Raw genomic sequence first — 19,872 nt, 5'->3', positions numbered from 1 at the left:
CCAGGAAACCCAAATGTTGCTATATATTTACCAGTGAGACAGCTCAGAGGATCAGCTTATGGGACGGAAAGCCAGCCATCTCCAGGTCAGAAGATAAATACAGCTCAAGACAGTTAACAGAAATTATTACACAGTCAACTTTTTTGGCTGATTGGTATAACTCCTTTTCCGATTCTGCAGTTTCACCAGTTCAGTTCCTTCCTCTTCCATCCTCTCAAGGTCTTAAGTCAGGACAGCTAATATTGATTAAGCTCTTCATAAATTCTGTGCCACAGAGTGGCAAAAGATTTTAATTCATTTACTACGGATTTGTAGTCCATCCTATGCCAAGAAGTCACCATGGGTAAAGAAGTGCTGCATTGATTTTGAAAGCATGTCCCCAAAGTTGGAGGAGAGAGGAAAAAAGATGACAAAGGGGGGGCAAGTTGTCAAATTCTAAACGCATGTACCAATTTGCCATAACTCACTAAGCTAGAGGCATATTAAACTAAAGTTGTCCAGCATCCAAGAGTTCTCTTGACTTCACAGAGTATCCAGAGGAAGATGGATTATCCTTCCAGATAGAGGAAGATGTCACTCCATCTAAAGCCAATTGCAGGGATTTTCAGATTGCATGCACCCTGTCCAGCCACTGCCTGGTTTGTTTGCTTCCATGGTTGAACTCCAAGAGTCTTCGTGTCTTCCAAAGATTAACCTACAATACATGATATAGGAAGTATGGAAGCTAGAGCAAAGGATTCAAGTAGCTGCACAAGTTTCACAGGCCACAGACTTCTTTGAGTCTGAAACTACAGCCAGCAGAATAGCAGAAGGTTATATAGCAGAGATGAGGGAGCTTTTGGGTCGCCGATGCCACTCTTCACTATAAATCCATGGAGTTGGCATGATGTGCAAAATTTTTATCCACATAGTATTAAACAATCAGGTGCTAAAAGCTCATTAGAATAAATCCAGTAGCCACTACGTATGTGTATGTTCTCCCAGGTGAGTTTGCCAGAGTACTAAAATTCCTTCAGAGACCCTTTGCTGATTCCCCTGACTTTCAGAAGTAAGGTAGCTGATAAACAGGGATAGCTCTGAAAACCTCTCCATGCTTGCTTGCTTCAGCCATGTTTAATGAAACTGCTCTGTGCTGCAGGAAGTATAAAAGTCTTATTTTGCTTGTTCCTGCAAATAAGTAAAAGATCCCAGGATACACTGTTCTTCCACCATCCAGCCCTAAATCCAAGCATAGTACGTGTACATAGTACCAAGAGAAAGCAATAGAGGAAGCGGGCATATCTATATCTAACGTGTCAAAGTACATCACAAGGTCATGGAGATACTTCAGAAAGGTAGCTGTGCCAGCTAACTTGTTCTAATACCACCTTCTTGCACTGTCACTCTTATTGCTTCTCAGTTGGGATTCCCTATTATATAGCTAGCCACCACAAAGTAGCCCAGATTACATCTGTGCAATGCCATCCAGCAGAATGCTTCTGAGTATTGAAGGTCCTATGCTATAGGGAGAACACTCATTTTGTTTCTCGCCCCCCCCCCCCAACAAATCCAGGAGTAGCCACTGATACCCTGATCAGCTGCCTACTGGGCTGACAAGCTGGATGAGAGTTAAAATAAACTGAGGCCCAATCCAGACAATACCAAGGTACTAATAGAGAACCAGGAACTGCTATGTGACCTGTTCTAGGCAGGTTTATACTCTCCTTAGCATGCACATAGCCTGGGGTATCTTAAATGCAACTTTGGCACTAGATGTAGCATGTAGTAATCTTTGACCACCTTTGAACATCAAGTGCATTCAGAGAATTCAACCGGTATAGACTGTGGGAGCCAGCCTTTTAACTGGGACCAAGAGTACAGAATATATTATTCCGTGGTCAAAGAGTTGAACATGCTACCAATTCATTTCTAGGCGTAATCCAAAATACTGACCATTAAAGATCTAACCATTAAAGATCTGAACTATTTGGGACCTGGGTATCTAAAGAACCTCTCTCTCATGAACCTACCTGCCAGCTGAGATCTGCAATGGCAGCCCCTCTCCAGCTGCCCTTGCATTCTGATGCCCAACTTTTCACTGGTGGCACTTAAACAGTGAAACTTCCTCTCTCAGTACAATATGTGTGCCTGGCACACACTATCTTTCTGGCATTGGGTAAAGTGCATCTTGTACTTTTAATTCAAGTTTTCAAGAGTCCTTTAAAACATCAGACAAGCTGAAGGCAACCTAATTGGTTCTATCAATTGCCTTTATGGTTTATATCACTGAGTTTTATTTTTATGTTTTGAAACTTTGTTTAATGAAAGCCACCTTTGGGGAATGTAACAAGGCAGGATATAAATAAGATAAACATCAAGAAATAAGTAAAACATCTGCCACCTTTTGACCTGTCTTTTCTCTCACACAGGGCTTATTACTGCATATTTATACCCTGCTTTTCAGCCAAGATTGACTCCCAAAGTAGCTTAAAATCAAAATCCACAATATGTGGAATGTTTTTGGCTTGTTTACAGTTGACAATATAGCTCAGGTTCCAGGCTCTTTATCCAGAGGAAGGGGGAGGAGCTGGAGAGGGACTTGGGGCTGATAGGAAAGGTGTCAACCCACCAAAGCATTAGCTACTACATGTGGAATAACCTTCCAAAGTATATGAAGAATCTTCCAGAAAAACTCAAAACAAAAAAGAATTTAATTACCAGTGTCACACTTTACACATGAAAACATGTTAACAGCTGTTATTTTACCAGACAGCAGCCTTTTATTCCCCTCTTCCCATCCCACAAGTAAAACAAAATTAAATAAATAGCATAATAAATCTCATACTATACTGTCAGAGTCATAAACATTCATTTCACTCAAAAGAAGTACAGTAGTACCATTTTTTTAAGCACACACATTCCCTAAAAAGGGGGCTTGAGGTTGTTTGCTCTTTTACTCACAAGACCAATCAATTAGAATCTTGGATCATTCTACCAACTTCATGTTTGGGCTCAACCCAGAAAACCCATCTCAATACACTGACATAAAATACAAAATTTTCAGAAATAGAACATTTGTATTGCAAGGTTAGAGTATTTTATTTTTCTACAAACTAAGGCCCCATTTTACAATCTAATCTGACCAGGGAAGACCATTAAGCTCAACATGTTTCCCACTGAAACCAGTGCACTAATTTCCAAAATAGGAAATTGTTAAGCACTTTTCCCTGCTCCAGGAGGTGGACAGTGACAAAGTTTTGGCTTATTTTCTTGGCTTCTGTCTCTGCAATTCCCATTTAAAATTCCCATTAGTTGGAAGCTAATACTGAAAAGAGAGACTCAAAATAATCAGCACATCAGTGGCTTTTGTTGAATGGGTTCTGGGTTATCCATTGCATTGTAATGCATGATTCCAGTGTACACCATGGGCTGAAATGCTCCTCCCAAGGCAAGTGGATATCCACACTGAAGATATGCACCAAGTGTTCTTTTCTTGCACCATCAAAGGGAGCTTCAGTTGACAAGACACCACAGCAGGTACCGCTTACACAATGGGTGTTATGACATAACTCCGAAGACAGGATTATGACGGCAAATACTAGGACCATATTCTTCATAATCTTTCTTGGTGTGACATACTTCAAAGAACTCTGGCTAAAAAAAAAAAAGGGCAAGAAGCTACATATGAAAAGTATACAAACCAAGATAACAAACTCATTAACAGAGCAGCCCTATGCATCTATGCCTAGAATCAAGCCCCACTATGTTTAATGGAACTTCTTCCCACGTAAGAGTGTACAGAATTGCAGCTCCAGAGATAGAATTGATGTAGCCAATCACATATACTATGTACTGTGGGGAAGACAGGAACAAATGTCCACTAGGTGGACCCAGAAAATCTGCTCTACTAGAAACTGACATTTGGAAACAGACCCTTTGGAAACAGTAGCACTAAACCACCACATTCCCTCTGGATCTCAACGCTGGGCAGATCCAGTCCTAGCCTCTCTCACCAGTTTGGTCTAAGGCTATTTTTTTTTTTTTAAAGTAAAGCAGACATGAATGAAAGTGTTACCACAGTCACTAAGGATAGGGAACAGAAGTCTAAATAAAGCAATACAGAAATCCTGGAGAATCAAGAAGATAACAAGGCTATCTCTACCACCAGCACGTGTCATGTCATTACTTCAGAGTACACACTGGGAGGGCCACCAAATTCAGCAAAAACTTGCCATTTTTCCATCCCATTAAAATTGGGATGGAAAGACCATCTCTTGGCATGGATGCTCCTTAGCATTGCTGTGTTCCACACGTGTTTAAACACAACAGAAAAGGCAGAAATACACATATTGTGGCTTCTCCTCAACTTTCACACATGTGCCTGCACATTCACTCTTTACCTCTCCTGCAATTCTACTAGGACTGACAACCATGAAGAAACTATTGGAAAGAGAGCGATCATACTATATTGACCTTTGCAAACTTCAAATGGAGAAGGCACCTTTACATTTGCCCGTTCACCTCCCTGCACAGGGCAGAGAAATGTAAAAAGAGCAAAAAGAAAAAAAAACATTATTTTTCATGATTGGTGAGCCAAGATCTGGAAAATATGGTGGACAAACTATAATATTTTGAAAGAAACAGTGATTGGCTGCCTCTGTTACAACTAAAAAATGCTGTCCACAGTTACCTTCTAACTCCTACCGTCAGTGTCTGCGACCACATTACACTGGTCTAGTTCACAGAAAATCAAGCCTAAAACACAATGGAAATTTTGCGAGAAGGAAGAAACATAAATTTATAATTTGGCCCCAACAAATAGAAATCAGGTCAATATAGCAGAGGTGCTTCTATTATCACAAGATCAAAGCATGCTCACTGACGGGAAGGACAAAGAGCTAAAGCTAACTGGTGGGAATGTTTGAGAAATTCACATCTAAGCCAGGGATTGGAGCAGATGACCTTCAGAAATTTGCCAATGCAGTACTGTATTCTATAACAAAAGTGATTTCATAAGAGACATACTGTAGATGCGAGCATCGATCCTCCAAACCAGACTGCATAGCGCTGCATGTGGTGACTAATCACTTGAACTTCAACAGGTTTGGGCTGCAAAGCAAAACACACACACTCCAGGTTAGTATATTCTTGAACACATCACTGTTGCTAGTACATAGTCCATCCAGCCACTCTTTGACCCACAGATTGTTGCATTTCTCCATCAAGTTCTCACACTGGGGCCCACATTCAACAGCAAGGTCCCAGAACTTACAGACTGCTTCTGCTTCATGCTGTGAGGAAGGAGCATAATTGCAGGTGCCAAATTCAAGCATCTCAAAATGCCTGGAACACATTTTGCTGCCAGCATTGCCATCCACAGTCCCAAGTAATGGGTATGAGAAGGCAGAAGCGTCTCTGCCAATATTAGCTTCATATCAGCAGCTCCCATTGGAGCCTGTCTAAAACACTGACAGTGACACCTCCAACTACTGAAGAGGCAAGTGTAGTACAGTTTTTTAATCGCCTGTCTCTTTCACAGATGGTTCTGCTGAGGCAGAATCTTCAAGCTCCAAGGACATTCTGAATGATAGATTCTTTTAGATTGCAAAAAATCAAACATGCACAGTTGGAATACATTGCTAATCTAATCATTCCACCATGGACTCTATAGACCAGTGGTTCTCAAACTTTGTGGGAGCTTTACTCCCAAAGTAAGTCTTTGCGGGGGGGGGGGGGGTTGGTGAGGGCAGTGATGTAATCCCCAGGATCGCATTGCCAAGGGGGGCGAGCAGGGTGCTTTTACTTACTGTGTCTTAGGGCAAGCAGCAGGAAGTGCGGGGAACTCCGCACAGCCCTCAGCAGGGCTTCCCGAGGGTTAGAATCTTTAGAAATGGCAAGCGCAAGCCATCTCCTGACTGCATTAGCAAACCGGAAGTGACTTGTGCTTACTATTTCTGAAGATTCAAAGCCTTGGGGAGCCCTGTGGAGGGCTGCACAGGGCTCTCTGCATCTCCTGCTGATTGCCCTAATACACAGTCAAGTAAAAGCACCTCCACCCCCCCTTAGCAACACGATCCTGGGGATCACATCACTGCCTCCCCCCTTCCCCTTAAAGGGATGGGGGAAGCGTTATACATACTGGTGGGTTGCAACCCACCAGTTTGAGAACCACTGCTATAGATCACAGAAACAATTTTGCCTGACCACAGAATCTCAGGTCTGGTCTTTGGCTCGAATTGAAGCTTTCAGTATACTAATAAAAATGTCACCTGATTTACAAGCCTCATTAATAGTTACATGTGCACTTGCGTTGCTCATTCATGCATTTAATAGGTAGTAAAGCTCCTGTTTACCTTTATCCGACCCCCACTGAGCTCTTCGCTGACTTTCAGGCGAGCTTCCACAACTCTCTTCAAGTCTCGCTGCAGTCGGCGTCCAAAATCCCTGAACATTGTGGATCCTCCTGAAAGAACCACATTCTACAGAAGAAAGAAAGGAGGATGTTTTTTCCCTTCCAAGATATACAACCCAGAATCAAAACTGAGGATATGACAAACTGAATCTATGGGAATTTTCTAAGGAGAGGCTCCGAGTACGCTGCCTGTGATGGACATATGGGATAAAAATCACATTATACTTGGCTACATGGCAAAACAATCATGCCACCAGCTTATTCCTTAGTCAAGATGGATAACCAGCTCGCTGCACCAGCAGCTGTCAAGCACTGTGTGTTCAAAGCAGATTATGTACATCTACTCTTATATTTATTCAGTCCACCTTTATTGGCATAAAGTACATCTACTCTTAGCCTTAACAAAAACCACACACTACAAATCATTTCCCTTAAGAAAATAAACTGTAAATTTGTTAAACGAAAAGAAGATAAACAAGTCATCTTATTCCTCTCTCTTGTCAAATCCCATCTTTTCCAACTGGGTTTTGGCCTATTCTTAACTCATTTTCAGTCATAACCAAGGTTTCCACCCTTGTCTATCCCTCCCCACTCTCCAGTTATTTTCCCCATTTTCTATTTTAGATTGGCAACTCTTTGGGGGCAAGAACCTGTCTGTTCCTGACAATTTGGTATGGTGTCATGTACACTTGAAGCACTGTATAAACACACATAAGTAATGTGTGCAGTTATTTTCCACCAAAGCAGTTCCTACAGCTCAACAGCCAAAACTGCTCTTAAGCTAAACAATTGGAACTTTTGTCTCCTTGCTTCTGCAAGGAGACTGCCAACGGTGTCCATGGTTTCCTTGAGTTGTACACACTCAGCTCCTTTGGGACGTGGCCAAATGCCTCTGTCACCACTATTAAACAACCAGAAGGAAGGGTCACATGGTCATTCAATTGGGAGCCAATATTTCCCCAAAGGCAGGCTGCCATCTCATGTCAAAACTTCTCCATCTCTCCACTACTGGAACTGTAACAAATTACAATCTGTTGGGTTTTTGTTTTAAGCAGCTCACATACTTTAAGCAGTTCACATACTAATGGAAAACAAAGAAAACAGTATCTCTTTAAATAATCTCAGCATTCTGCACTACTGTAGCATGCAAGAAAATCTCAGAGTCATTAATACATGCTGACAGAACTACAACACAGCTGATAATTACCTGGGAGAAGCCAAGCCATATCTGTCACTGTGCATTAAATATCTGCTAGTAAGAGTTACTGGTTGTCCTACAATGCATTAGATCACGCTTGCTCCTTCAAAAAGCTAAGTAAGCGATTATAAACTAAGCCAAGATTATTGCAGTTCATGCTTGGCTAGACACTCGGCGTAGCTGTGTTGATGCACTTGTTCAACAAGAAGTTAGCACTATTCAATGCCTGCTCGTAAACAAAGTCAGTGCAGCAACTAGAGAAATACACCTGCAGCAGTACTCTCATAAGAGTATCAGCATCAATGAGAGCTTTCTAGAAGCAGAAGATCCAGCAGAGGTATGACTGGAACCCATTTTACCTCCATCACCAAGCATTGCAGCTAATTGGAGTTCACTGTATTCAATGCAATTCACTGCTGAATTGCAGCAGATTCTAGCACACTGAACCAATCCTGGGAATGCTTCAGCAGGCGTCCTCATTCAATCACATTCTGCACCCATCTTTCCAATCAAGATCGGGGATTAAACAGACCTCCTCCATGGATGGGGTGATCTCCAAACAAGAGGCAAACAGTGCTCCATGGCACTCAATACTTCCTTCCAGGTTGACACAAGCTGTGTGAAACAGTACTTTCCGGGAGCAGTTATGCAACCAGCTTTGAACCTACCTGACAGCAGCACCATAGATTTTTTTTTGTGCGCTCATACACACACAAGGGAAGGGGGGGCTTTTTTGCAAAACCACTGGCTGCAGTCCAAAGAATATCATATTTTAATATAAGAAACTCCAGCCAGGCACGTCGTGATGATCAGACAGTGCCACCTACCTCTCATGCTCAAGTTTTAAGCAATTTTAAATTGGTTAACCAGTCTCAAAGGTATTCTTTTGCTATCAATTTTCAAAGTTCTATACTACAATTTTTACCCAAAATATGTTTTTGTGTATGAGTGTATCTGAAAGTACTGCCTTATTATCCAGTAAGTTCTTTAAATGAAATATCACGAAATATCATCCCAAACAATTTTCGTTTTATGTCAGTCTCTTGGAGATCAGTTGACTCAAGGGACCATTGCCTAGGATTACAGTTTGCATTGCAAGTAAAATTACAGCATGCTAATAAAGCAATTTAAATATTTTTACCCTACTTTTTCCATTCATGTGGACCCTCAAGGTGGCTAACCATCATTACAAACCAGAAAGCCAATCCTGATAAAAAGGATAGTTACTGTCTATGCCAAAAGTACATTCAAATAACATCTTGAGCGGGTACCTGAGAGTAGGAAAGGAACCAACCCTATATTCCACCAAACCAGTGCTACCCACCTAAAAGTCCCTGTCTTACACATACCTGCCCACCATATCCCAGAATACAATACACCAAAGAATACAATACAAGATGCAGTTGGCCATCCCGGGCAGATGTCACAAGATAAAGCTCGTCAGCCATTGGCCTTCTTAGTACTTGGTCACTACATTTTCTTTTTCAGTAGTAAAGAATTTAATGCATGTTGTTCTCTCTCACACCTTTGCTGTTTTTCCTTCTTTCTTCCTTTTATCTTATAGTTTTTCACCTCCAGATCCTTGCCAATTGCTCCTGCAGCCAATTCACATCCATTATTGTATAATTCATGGGTGGCAATCAATAACAATTTCAGATTAAATAGCTATGAAAATAGCAAAAAAGAAAAAAAAACAATGACAAAAATAGGGATAACAGAACACCCATGGTTGAGGGAAGTTGGGTCACACAGCCGTGAAACTCATTATTAGCTTTGAGATCCTTCTCACAGAGTTATGAAAAAAATAAGTACAGTTTGTTGGCAGAGTTTAACAGAACACTGGCTGTTAGTTAGAAAGCAGCATAACAGAAAAATATAGAGCGCTCCGGAGAAGGACCAAGTAATTTAATCCCAGTTGGAAAAGATTTGAGAAAGAACCACCAAAGAGAAGACTGAAATTAGTAAAAACAAACTCCACTAGGCTGCCTGCTACGGACAGTGCAGTGGGAGTCCCACATGCTGTTTTTAGTACTCAAATGACTAACATGCTCTACAAATACTTAAAATACAAAAAAAGAAGTCAGCAGGGATAAAGCAGCAGTCTTTGTTATTACCAGGCGACTAACAATCAGTTTCTCCACAGAGAGTGCACGTGATGACTATCATTTTCCTTCTGCTCCATTCCCTTTGGGCTGCTTCCCATCTTATTTTTCCTTGCACCTGTTCTCAAAATGTATATAGGGAAGTGCCAAAAAGCAAAAACGCACCTGTCCAGAGGTGTGTCTCTTTAATGTGGACAAATCTGAGGACCACTTCTTCATGCATAATTAACTTATGGAATTCATTAACACAAGACATGTTGATGGCTGCTAGCTCAGAACATAAGAAGAGCCCTGCTAGATAGACCCAAAGTCTTTCTAGCCCAGCATCCTGGTCAACAATGTTGACAGTGACAATAACTCATGACAATGACCTTCTGGAAAGGCCACAAGCAGGACCTGAAGGCAACAGCCTCTTCCACTTTTGCTTTCCACAAACTGATGTGCATGAGCTTATTTGCCTCTGAACATGGCACTTCCACATTGCCACTACATGGCACTTCCATGTAGCCCAGAGGTTCCCAAACTGTGAGCTGTGGTTCCCCAGGGGTGCGATGGAAACCAGCAAGGGGAGCCGTGGAATCCTTGCTAAAAATGAGCTTCCCTATGCAATGTATAGAATTGTAGACCTACCAATGGTCAAGTAGGTCAAGGGAGCTGCCAGCTGAAAAAGTTTGGGAACCACTGATGTAGCCAATCAGAGTTAGCTTTGAAAAAGAATGAGAGACAAGTCCATGGAGGACAGGCAGCCATTAGTCAGAACGGAAAATACAATACAGAGGTATTGTATTGAACTCCTGAATATTCTGCTACTTATCAAGTCTTTCTGAAAACACTAGAGCCACTCCCCTCCCTAAGAGTATACCTTATATAAAGGACGACGGACATCAATAGGACAGTTCTGTATAACTTCATCAACAACATCTGAAATAGATTCCATGAAGTCTGGATTGGCAAACTGAAAAAGAAATGGGGCAGAGGCTCAGATGATGGTTCATTACATGCATACAAATAAGGCAGTGATGAATGGCCTAACAAGACAAAATCCAAAAGAGTAACAATGTTACACTGCTGAAGATGACGAAGTTCAGAGCTCTATGACACTTTGAAAATGGGCCTTTACGATAAGAACCTTCCTTAGAGGCAACTCAGGTGACAGCAGCTCTCCAAAACTTAAGACTTCCATGCACAGCTATAATATTCATTAACACTGCTCCCTACCACAAGAGTGCCTTTTACATAATCAATATTAATTCACTTCTTCCAGCCAATTTTAGCAGTTCAAGCCCTGCAGTACTTATCTTCAGTGGTTATAACTAAAGTGGAACAAGTGGAAATGCTGCCGTCAGCATTTCCCATGATTTATAAGCACCATTTGCATGGCAACATTAACACCCAGCATCGCTTACAGCAATTCCCAGTTGTTCAGCACAGCTATTACAGGAGGTCAGTTTTGGGCCATAGTGGTGACCATGCTAAAGTGGTGTCCACACTTTAACGACTGCCAGGACTCTTGTCTTGCATCTGCCTGCCTGCAACACTACAACCATCATTTGAGGCCCCTCTCAGGGTACTCCCTTGCTCTGGAATTAGACAGCTGGCAATAGTCAGAGAGGCTTTTTGGGTTGAGGCAGCCCATTTATGGAATACTCTCCCCGGGAGGCTTGCCTGCCATTTATTCTCTTGTCTTTTTGTCACAGCTTTATTTTCCCAGGCCTTGTTAAACACCAGCTGAGTTGGTTTTATTCTGTGGTTCTATTTTTCTGCTGTTTTAATCCTGTTATTTATTGTTTTAATTTTTTTGGATTAACTCACTGCTATTAATCATCCAGAACTCTATGGTAATAGGGCTAAGGGGTATTTTTAGGTTTAAAGTGAACAGTTTAAACTAAGACTTTGAAAGTAGATTGTTATTTCAGCACTGCTTACAGTTCAGTATCTATTAATTAATTCTAATGCATCTCTCTATGATACAGCCACAAGGTGGAGCTGTGCTACCAGAAGTGCTATTATGTCTTGCATGATGACAAAAACAAAAGATAGGTTGATGATCTCTCACCTCTGGATGAAAGAAGATTTCTGGGCCAAGGAACCTTTCATACCCAACATCTATAATAAATTTGTTTCTGTTGATTGCATTGATGCCGGTGTATTGTTTGACCCACTTCCGTGGGTCTATATCATACTTGGCAAATTCTTTCACTATGTCAGGGCAAATATAACAGTACTTTTCCTGTGAGGAGATACAATGAAGAAGAAAGAGGTTAATTTTTTTAATGATTAAGTGGCTAAGCTGTCCATGGCTGAGCAGCAACACAGAGAAAAACTGCAAGCAACATTAAAGATATTACTGTGCAGCCTGATCTTAGGGCATGTTTACTTGAGAGTAAGCCCCACTTGATACTCCCAAATGTTCACAGGATTTTAGCCCTAGACACCTGAGGAAAAAGATCCAAAGCATGTAGGACAAAATCATCTTGATCCCAAGTATGCGCGTGTCAGGGAAAAGACACAAACCATGGTCAAGGAGTTGTGAGCAAAAGCTATTGGAAAATATGTACGATGGCACCTGCAAGATACTGGAGGGAGTGTATTATCTAGGAGTCAGATGACTCACAGGCTACCTATCCCAGACATTTACTTCTGTCCTCCATTACCTGAGGATGTATGTCCCTTGCTTGTTCCATCCTCTCCCTCTCCTCTGGCCTCCTAAGTATAGGAGCTCCCCTCCCAAGCTCTGCCAGCCCAGCAATAAAATTCCCTGTTCCAAAGTTTAGGAACTATACTAGCAACAGATATGTACATGTTCACAGTTTCATCTTTCAAACATTTTCAGTGCCTCTGCTCCTATTTTATTTTTAGCGGCAACGTAGCAGGTGTTAATGGGGAGTGACTTAAAAAAGCCTCTTCCAGAGAACTCTGCTTATTCTATATCCATAGTTCTTTTTCCAGAAGGTTATAGGCTGATACCACAGTGCAGAACCCCAGTTCCTTAGAGCACATTTTCCTCTTTCCACTGCAAAGCCCCACTGAAATGCTAGTGTTTGCTTGCTTGCTTGCTTTTTTCATTTCTAAATGTAAGGAGACGAATTTCTCCTCAAGACCACAGCACACAGCTAAGGAGAGAGACACCATCCAGTACCAATTACTAAGGCTGGATTCACATTCCTTTTCGAGAACTGGAAATATTGTATAAGGTGTGATTTGGAAGAACAGGCAGCAATAGCTGTGCTTGCGGAGGATGAGCCAAGCACAGGTGATAAGCAGATTTTACAATGGAAAAGAGTTGATGCAAAGTCTAGAAACATTACTGTAAAGCAGCGGTTCCCAAAGTCCTACTTGGACGATGAGACTGCTCGTTGCAGGGGCGGGGCAGGAGGAGGGGAGTAGCCCTGACAGTGCTGCAGTGATCACGGCACTGTGGGGATCCAGGGACATCCTCACGTACCTGGGGGCATCCTGTAGCCTCCAGGACCTCCCGCCATGGTCTGCGCAAAGTGAGCTCTGATTGCAGATCAAAGCTCACTGCAGCCATGCGGAGGATCACGGAGGCGACTGCAAGCTTCCAAGATCCCCCCCACCGGGAGGCTGCAGGATGCCCCTACGTACCTGGGGGTGTCCCTGGGTCCCCGCAGCACCGCAACTGCTGTGGCACTGTCAGGGACCCATTCCTGGGCCATTCCCCTTAAGGGGAATTCCCTTAACGGGAATTCCTTAAGGGGGAATTGCCCAGGTTTGGGTCCCAATCGGCCCAGGTTTGGGCCCAGGTTTGGGTCCCAGTCGTGACCCACGACTTTGGAAACCACTGCTGTAAAGAGACTTAGTATCACACAGCTTGGGCAGGTCACACAGTGAAAAGAAATGACACAGGCCCTAAATGAAGTTTTGGGAAAGACTGTCTTAAAAGATCAAATTAGCTTGATTAAAAACCTCTACAATCTTAAATGTGGAACAAAAGGAGAATGCAAGGGACACTTAACTAAACTGGTCACAATTATGGAGAACCTAACTTATGGAGAACTTAACAGGCTCACAGAAAATCAAAAAATTGGATTTTTACTATGATCCTCGACTGAAGAATTAAACTCCTTTCTTTCTGTTATGTCTGTCCAGAGAAACTGCAGACTCACAGAATGTGCTACAGCCCTTTAAACAGAATGCAAGTCACACAGATCTCCAGTCAGGTGGATCAGATTACATGCCTAAGAGCAGAGGGAGATCTGCTGCTGCTCCTCAATACAAGCAAGTAACATGCTATCCATGAGAAAATAAAAGACACATCAGCAAGGAGTGTAACTAACAACAGGAGGTCTGGTCTAGAGGGTAGAGCCTCCGTCTGCCTGAAGATAACATCCACAAGGTCGCCAGTTCGAGGCCACCGGCACCGTGCGACCTTGGAGCAGCTGACAAGCTGAAGCCGAGCAATTCCATCTGCTCGGAGCGTGGGAGGATGGAGGCCAGAATGTGAAGCCAGATCGGAATGAAACACCTTGAATGTAGTAGTTCTTGAAAGAAAGAACCTTCTTTGAAATTGTAAAAATCCCTATTTAAATAGGGATTTAGATAAAGCCTGCCTATGTAAACCGCCTTGAATAAAGTCTTGAATAAAGACCAAGAAAGGCGGTATATAAATACCTGTTGTTATTATTATTATTATTAACAAAAGATCCTGCCCCTTAGACACAGGCAACTCTTTCCTGACTAAGCAGCAGAGGGAAAGGAGGGCATTGCAATCCTCATGATTTTACAGGCAGAAACCATGATGGTGGAGAGCACAGCTTCAAATGAAATAGGAAATAAATTTGAATCTTAATAATGCTAGTCCAGCAGAAGGAACCCGGGTTGTAGATTCAGGCTGCACCAGTCACTCCTTGTCATCAAAATACCTTTTTGGAAGAACTGGATATAAATGCCAGTGGAAAGATATTTGTGGCAAATGAAGCTAGTGTGGAAATTCATGGCAGAGGCCATGGAAACTTAGATGTGATGCCAATGGAAAGTCACAGTTAATGATGTTCTGTTCATGCTAGACCTGGATTACAATATGCTCAGTGTATCTGCATTAGACAAAAGAAGCCATGCAACAGAATTCCACAATGGTAAGTGCTCTATAACTAAAAACAATGCCTAGGTAGTGCAAGCATTTGAACAAGGAAGTGCCTAGAGTTACATTTAGCAAGTAAATAAGCTCAAGTTGCCTGGGGGGACAAGCAACAAGGAGAGCTTTGACCTATGGCACAGAAGATTTGAGCACAGAGATATGAGTGCCATCCTGGATCGACTGGTGAGGAATTTCATAAGGGGCATAAAGGAGGCAGCCAGGGCCTAGAACAAGAAGCTGAGACAGCATAGCTTTGTTCAAGATGAGGCAGACCCAAGCTTGTATACTAGGCACCAAGATGGGAAATGGGCTATGTCAATGATCCAATCGTATAAAGATGTTATGTGTTGCCTGTAAAAAGAAGTAAAAATAAGAGTTGGGAAATGTCACCTACTGCTTAGGCATTCATGCTGAGAAAGATATTGCAGCTATTGTCTGAGCCAAAGACAAGACACTATGGAGTTGCAGGAGTCTCTAGGACTGAAAGAGGCCAACCCAGCAGCTACGCCAATGGAAATAAACTTCCTTAAATATGGAGAAGAAAGTGAACCACTGCCAAACAACAGACAATACAGAGCAGGTATAGGAAAACTACTGTATGAGTACCACAAACAGACCAGACACTGCAACTGCTGTAAGAATCTTAAGCAGAAAAACCAGTTCACCCACAAAGAGAGACTGCACTTAAGCAGGTTTTTGGATGTAGGACCTCTACTACTTGAGAGATGTGCATTCTTTAAAAATTAAGCAATTTTTTCTTGCCACATTTTTACTGTCTCTGCTCCTGCAACAAATTAGTGGGGGATGGCAGAAAACAATAAGAAAAAGGATCTTCCACCATAAGGTCCATTTAATTTACATCCACAGTGCTTTTTCCAAAGAAAAAAATTCTATGTATTTAAAGAGCACTCTGCTCTTCAGCTAACATTCAGGTGAAGAAAAAAAGTGGATACCCCATTCAGCACAACAATATGGAACATTCCAGTTCTAGGGGTTCCATCCGGTTTTTTAAGACTTTTCAACCCTGAAAAGCCTTTGATCAAGTTAAGCACAAATTGGGCTGTTCTATCAAACTGAATGGAGCTAGACTGTTTCATAGCCTCCGACCAAATAATACACATTTTCACCATGCCCAAGGCTGTCATACGTTCCAGTGGGCAATTCTGGCCAGCAGTAATTTCCAAGATCAAGGCAGCTGAGAAAAAATATGAAGTATATTCATTAATCTCAGGAATTGCTCCTAGCCTCAGTTTAAGGCAGCTTCATCTGTTCATAGTTAGATCATCATCAGTTTGAGTTCCACCTCTATGTTCTTTTCCTTTTCCTGCATATTTGCACTATCAACCATGTTTCTTATAGGGTGAAAAGGTACAGAAGATTCTATACCTTGCAAGAGGAGATTCCCTCTACCGCCTAACCCCAAACGATCCACATTAACACCTAACAGCTCATTCCTATCCTTTGCCCCCTCTATAGCATGCAGCGGTGCCAAAATGGGGGGGAGGTATGGATGTTCTGGAGGGGTAGGGAAGATAATTTCCTGTACCCCTCCATAAGCCCCTTGATCTCCAGTATGTCTCCTTTAGCTGGCACAAGTCTGAGGAGACGAAGGGGGCATGTCAGTTGGCTCTAGAGGGGATAGCATCTGGTGCAAGTCACTCACACCATCTGCCACTGCTTCCAGTCCCCAGTAAGCCCGCAGTGTTCCAACCAATCTGAGCACCCTGTTCCACCCACCCCACCAACTTACCAATGTCAGTGGGTCTCCTCTTCACCACTACCACGCAAGGAGTCCTTTCTACTGTCAGCGGCAACAGTCTGGAAATGCATGGCCTGTGCACTTTCAGAGCAGTGCTCACAATGCCATTTGTGTTCTGCATTTGGGCAATATAGGATTGGCCGTAGCACAGTTGTGCTACAGAAATATCAGAAGACAGTCCCTAGCAGTAAACTGTGTGCAAAACTGGACTGAATCAGAAAAGAAAAACTATCCACACTTACCTGGGAGTATTTACTATACTATAGATCAGGGGTCTCCAAACCCCAGCCCAGGGGCCAGATGCAGCCCGCGGCGAGTCTCTATCCGGCCTGCGACCAGACTCTGATCCCCTGAGAGCCTCTGGCCCAGTTGACCAAACATAACCAGAGTTGTGCTTCTGGGGTGGGGGAATGGGGGTCCATTTAAGCATGAGTTTTATTTCTTGGGCTGTGTTCGTTCTTGGAGAAGTCCTGGACATTTTAGTCCATTCATTTATTCATTCATCTAAGTTCCATCTCTAATGTGTTTATTTAAATTTTATATTTAATTTTTTCCGGCCCTTGACACTGTTCCAGATATTTGATGTGGCCCTTTGGCCAAAACGTTTAGAGGCCCCTGCTTTAGGCTATAATTGGACTTACTTCTGAGTATATATGCATTGAACAGATATTATTATTATTATTATTATTATTATTATTATTATTATTATTATAACAACAACAACAACAACAACAACAGGTATTTATATACCGCCTTTCTTGGTCTTTATTCAAGACTTTATTCAAGGTGGTTTACATAGGCAGGCTTATCTAAATCCCTTATTAAATAGGGATTTTTACAATTGAAAGAAGGTTCTTTCTTTCAAGAACCACTACATTCAGGTGTTTCATTCCGATCTGGCTTCACATTCTGGCCTCCATCCTCCCACGCTCAGAGCAGATGGAATGGCTCGGCTTCAGCTTGTCAGCTGCTTCAAGGTCGCACGGTGCCGGTGGCCTCGAACTGGCGACCTTGTGGATGTTATCTTCAGGCAGACGGAGGCTCTACCCTCTAGACCAGACCTCCTGCCCAGATATTGTGTTCAAGTCTACTAATAAGGCCTTGCATTTAAAAGATTCGCCTACAATCTGTTAGAGATTTGTTAAGAATCTGCTTAGTTTCACGAAGTTCTTACCTTTATGGCTTTAGCTGTTTCCAGTGATTGTTCAGGAGGAATTCCCACTTCCCTCTCCCTAAGCAGCTGTTGGATGAAATATGTAATATCTCTACCTGCAACAGGAATATGTTTGATGCAACTCCCAATTACATAACCTTCAGCCTACAGAAGAAGAAAAAAGTGGCTTAGTAAAAAGTTATGCATAGAGGATAAATACCAACAAGTTCAGCATTTGTTGTTATCCATTTTAGCTCAAAAGAAGCCAAATACAGAAAACAGAGATAAGTGCATAACCAATAATGAGGAGACCCAGATGCTCTGCAATAATAAAATGGCCAATTTGCAGAGCCTCTCTTGGAGATGGCCAAAGTATGTTCTCCCAGCTGGGACTGCAAGGTTCCTCAAACAGATGCCTCCTCATGACTACTAACAATTATCTGGCATTGCTATCACACACAAAAATTCTTGCAGAAGTGGTGTTTTGTGCAGAAGACAAACTATCTGAACTCTGAATTGGAAAACAGAAAGGGGCCAGGTGCACAAAGACTAGTAGTAGTGTAAACTGGCTCTTATTTTGATAATCTAAATGGAACTTTAGCATCTTCAGGGTCTCAAAGGATTAAACTGCAACAGAAACACAATCAAAATTATGCCTTAAGGGAGGAACAGCTATTTTCATCAACCTGGGCTGGAATCCAAAAAACTACTTTACATCTGCCCAGGGGCACGCATATGCCCAGTAGGATTGTTGCCCTTTTTCTTTAATCAGCAGGGCCCCTTGCCACACTGCATCACAAACCGAGAGGAGTTTTAAAAGGGTTTACAGTGAAACATGGGAGGCTCCTGCTGAAAGATAGAAAGAAAAAAGAAAGAAGAATCCAAAGCCCCTCTGGGTACATGGAACTAATGCACAGATCATTAGATTCTGCTGCTGGATACCAAAGGGCACTTTTTGTACATAAGGTAAACATAAGTATTTCTTAAGCAACTAAAAAAATCTGCCCACAGGTTTCATTCTAAGTTTTCCTGATTAACTGGGAAACACTTTCTTTTACTCTATTTATGTTCCATGCATGTTGATACAGATTGGATACAGGCTGATACAACCCTTATCCAAAATTCTGAAATCCAAAATATTCCGAAAACTGTAACTTTTTGAGCACTGACATGACACCACAAATGGAAAATTCCACACCTGAACTCATGTGACAAAATGCACAAAATTATTTTTAAAATTGTATAAAATTACCTTCAGGCTACGTGCATATGGAAACAGGTGAATTTCATGTTTAGACATTAGCCCCATCCCAAGGTATCTCATTAGGTATATACAAGTACTCCAAAATACAGAAAAATCCAATATTCAAAACGCTTCTGGTCCCAAGCATTTTGGATAAGGGATGCCTAACCTGTACTAAATTTTTAAAGCATTTCTTTAGTTCATTTCCTCATCTCCCTCATTCTTACTCACACACACACACCTCTGGGTTTGTGATAGTGAAGACCAAAATAGTAAATCTGCATGAAGGTGTCCACAAATATTACTTACCACAGGAATGACATGGGTCACACCATCACCACTGTCTATAACTATCCCCGTTAAAGTCCGTTCTCCAACTTGTCGTGAAGTCCAAGATGCAGCTAAGGCCAACACCGCCTACATTGGAAACACACACTACACACTATAAAATGAAACGAGGGCTGGAGTACCTTCCTTACAAAGCAAGATTACAATTTGGGGGGCTTTTTAGCTAGGAAAAAAAAGTTGACTGAGATGGAACATTGAGACATAAAATTATGCGTGGTGTGAAAAGGGTGGAAAGGGAGAAATGTTTCTCCCTCTCCCACAATACTAGAAGCATGGATCATCCAATTAAACTAAATGATGAGAGATTCAGGACGGACAATGGGAGGTACTCATTAGTCTGTGGAATTCATTGCCCCAAGATGTGGTGGAGATCACTAGCTTAGATGGCTTTTGAGGGGAAATTAGACAAATTAATGAAGCACAGGTTTATCACTAGCTACTAGTCATGATGACTATGTGCTATGTCCGGGTTCAGCAGCAGTGTGCCTCTGAATAGCATAGAATGGTAGCGTTCGAAGGGATTGTAGAGGTGATTTAGTCTAACCCCCTGCTCTGGGCAGGAAGTGGATACAACATCTGA

At 42.1% G+C, this 19,872-nt stretch overlaps 1 protein-coding gene across 3 annotated transcripts in view; it reads right to left on the bottom strand.

Annotated features, from left to right (window-relative positions):
- Nucleotides 1-2,672: 2,672 nt before the first annotated feature.
- The window catches only part of ACTR3B (actin related protein 3B), a 31,733-nt gene continuing 14,533 nt past the window's right edge, over nucleotides 2,673-19,872 (bottom strand). For 2 of the 3 annotated variants that reach the window (XM_066628585.1, XM_066628587.1), the window contains 7 exons: nucleotides 19,254-19,361; nucleotides 17,723-17,866; nucleotides 11,748-11,921; nucleotides 10,554-10,646; nucleotides 6,333-6,458; nucleotides 5,005-5,088; nucleotides 2,673-3,629 (listed from right to left, as the gene is read on the bottom strand). In XM_066628585.1, the coding sequence (XP_066484682.1) occupies nucleotides 3,336-3,629; nucleotides 5,005-5,088; nucleotides 6,333-6,458; nucleotides 10,554-10,646; nucleotides 11,748-11,921; nucleotides 17,723-17,866; nucleotides 19,254-19,361 (1,023 nt within the window). In that variant the 3' untranslated portion in view covers nucleotides 2,673-3,335. Of the gene's footprint in view, nucleotides 3,634-5,004; nucleotides 5,089-6,332; nucleotides 6,459-10,553; nucleotides 10,647-11,747; nucleotides 11,922-17,722; nucleotides 17,867-19,253; nucleotides 19,362-19,872 lie in introns of all 3 variants that reach the window. The other variant, XM_066628586.1, reaches the window with a different exon arrangement.

Source organism: Tiliqua scincoides, chromosome 5 (genome assembly GCF_035046505.1).
Source record: "Tiliqua scincoides isolate rTilSci1 chromosome 5, rTilSci1.hap2, whole genome shotgun sequence".
NCBI classification, from domain to species: domain Eukaryota; kingdom Metazoa; phylum Chordata; class Lepidosauria; order Squamata; family Scincidae; genus Tiliqua; species Tiliqua scincoides.
This window is presented reverse-complemented; position numbering and strand designations above follow the sequence as displayed.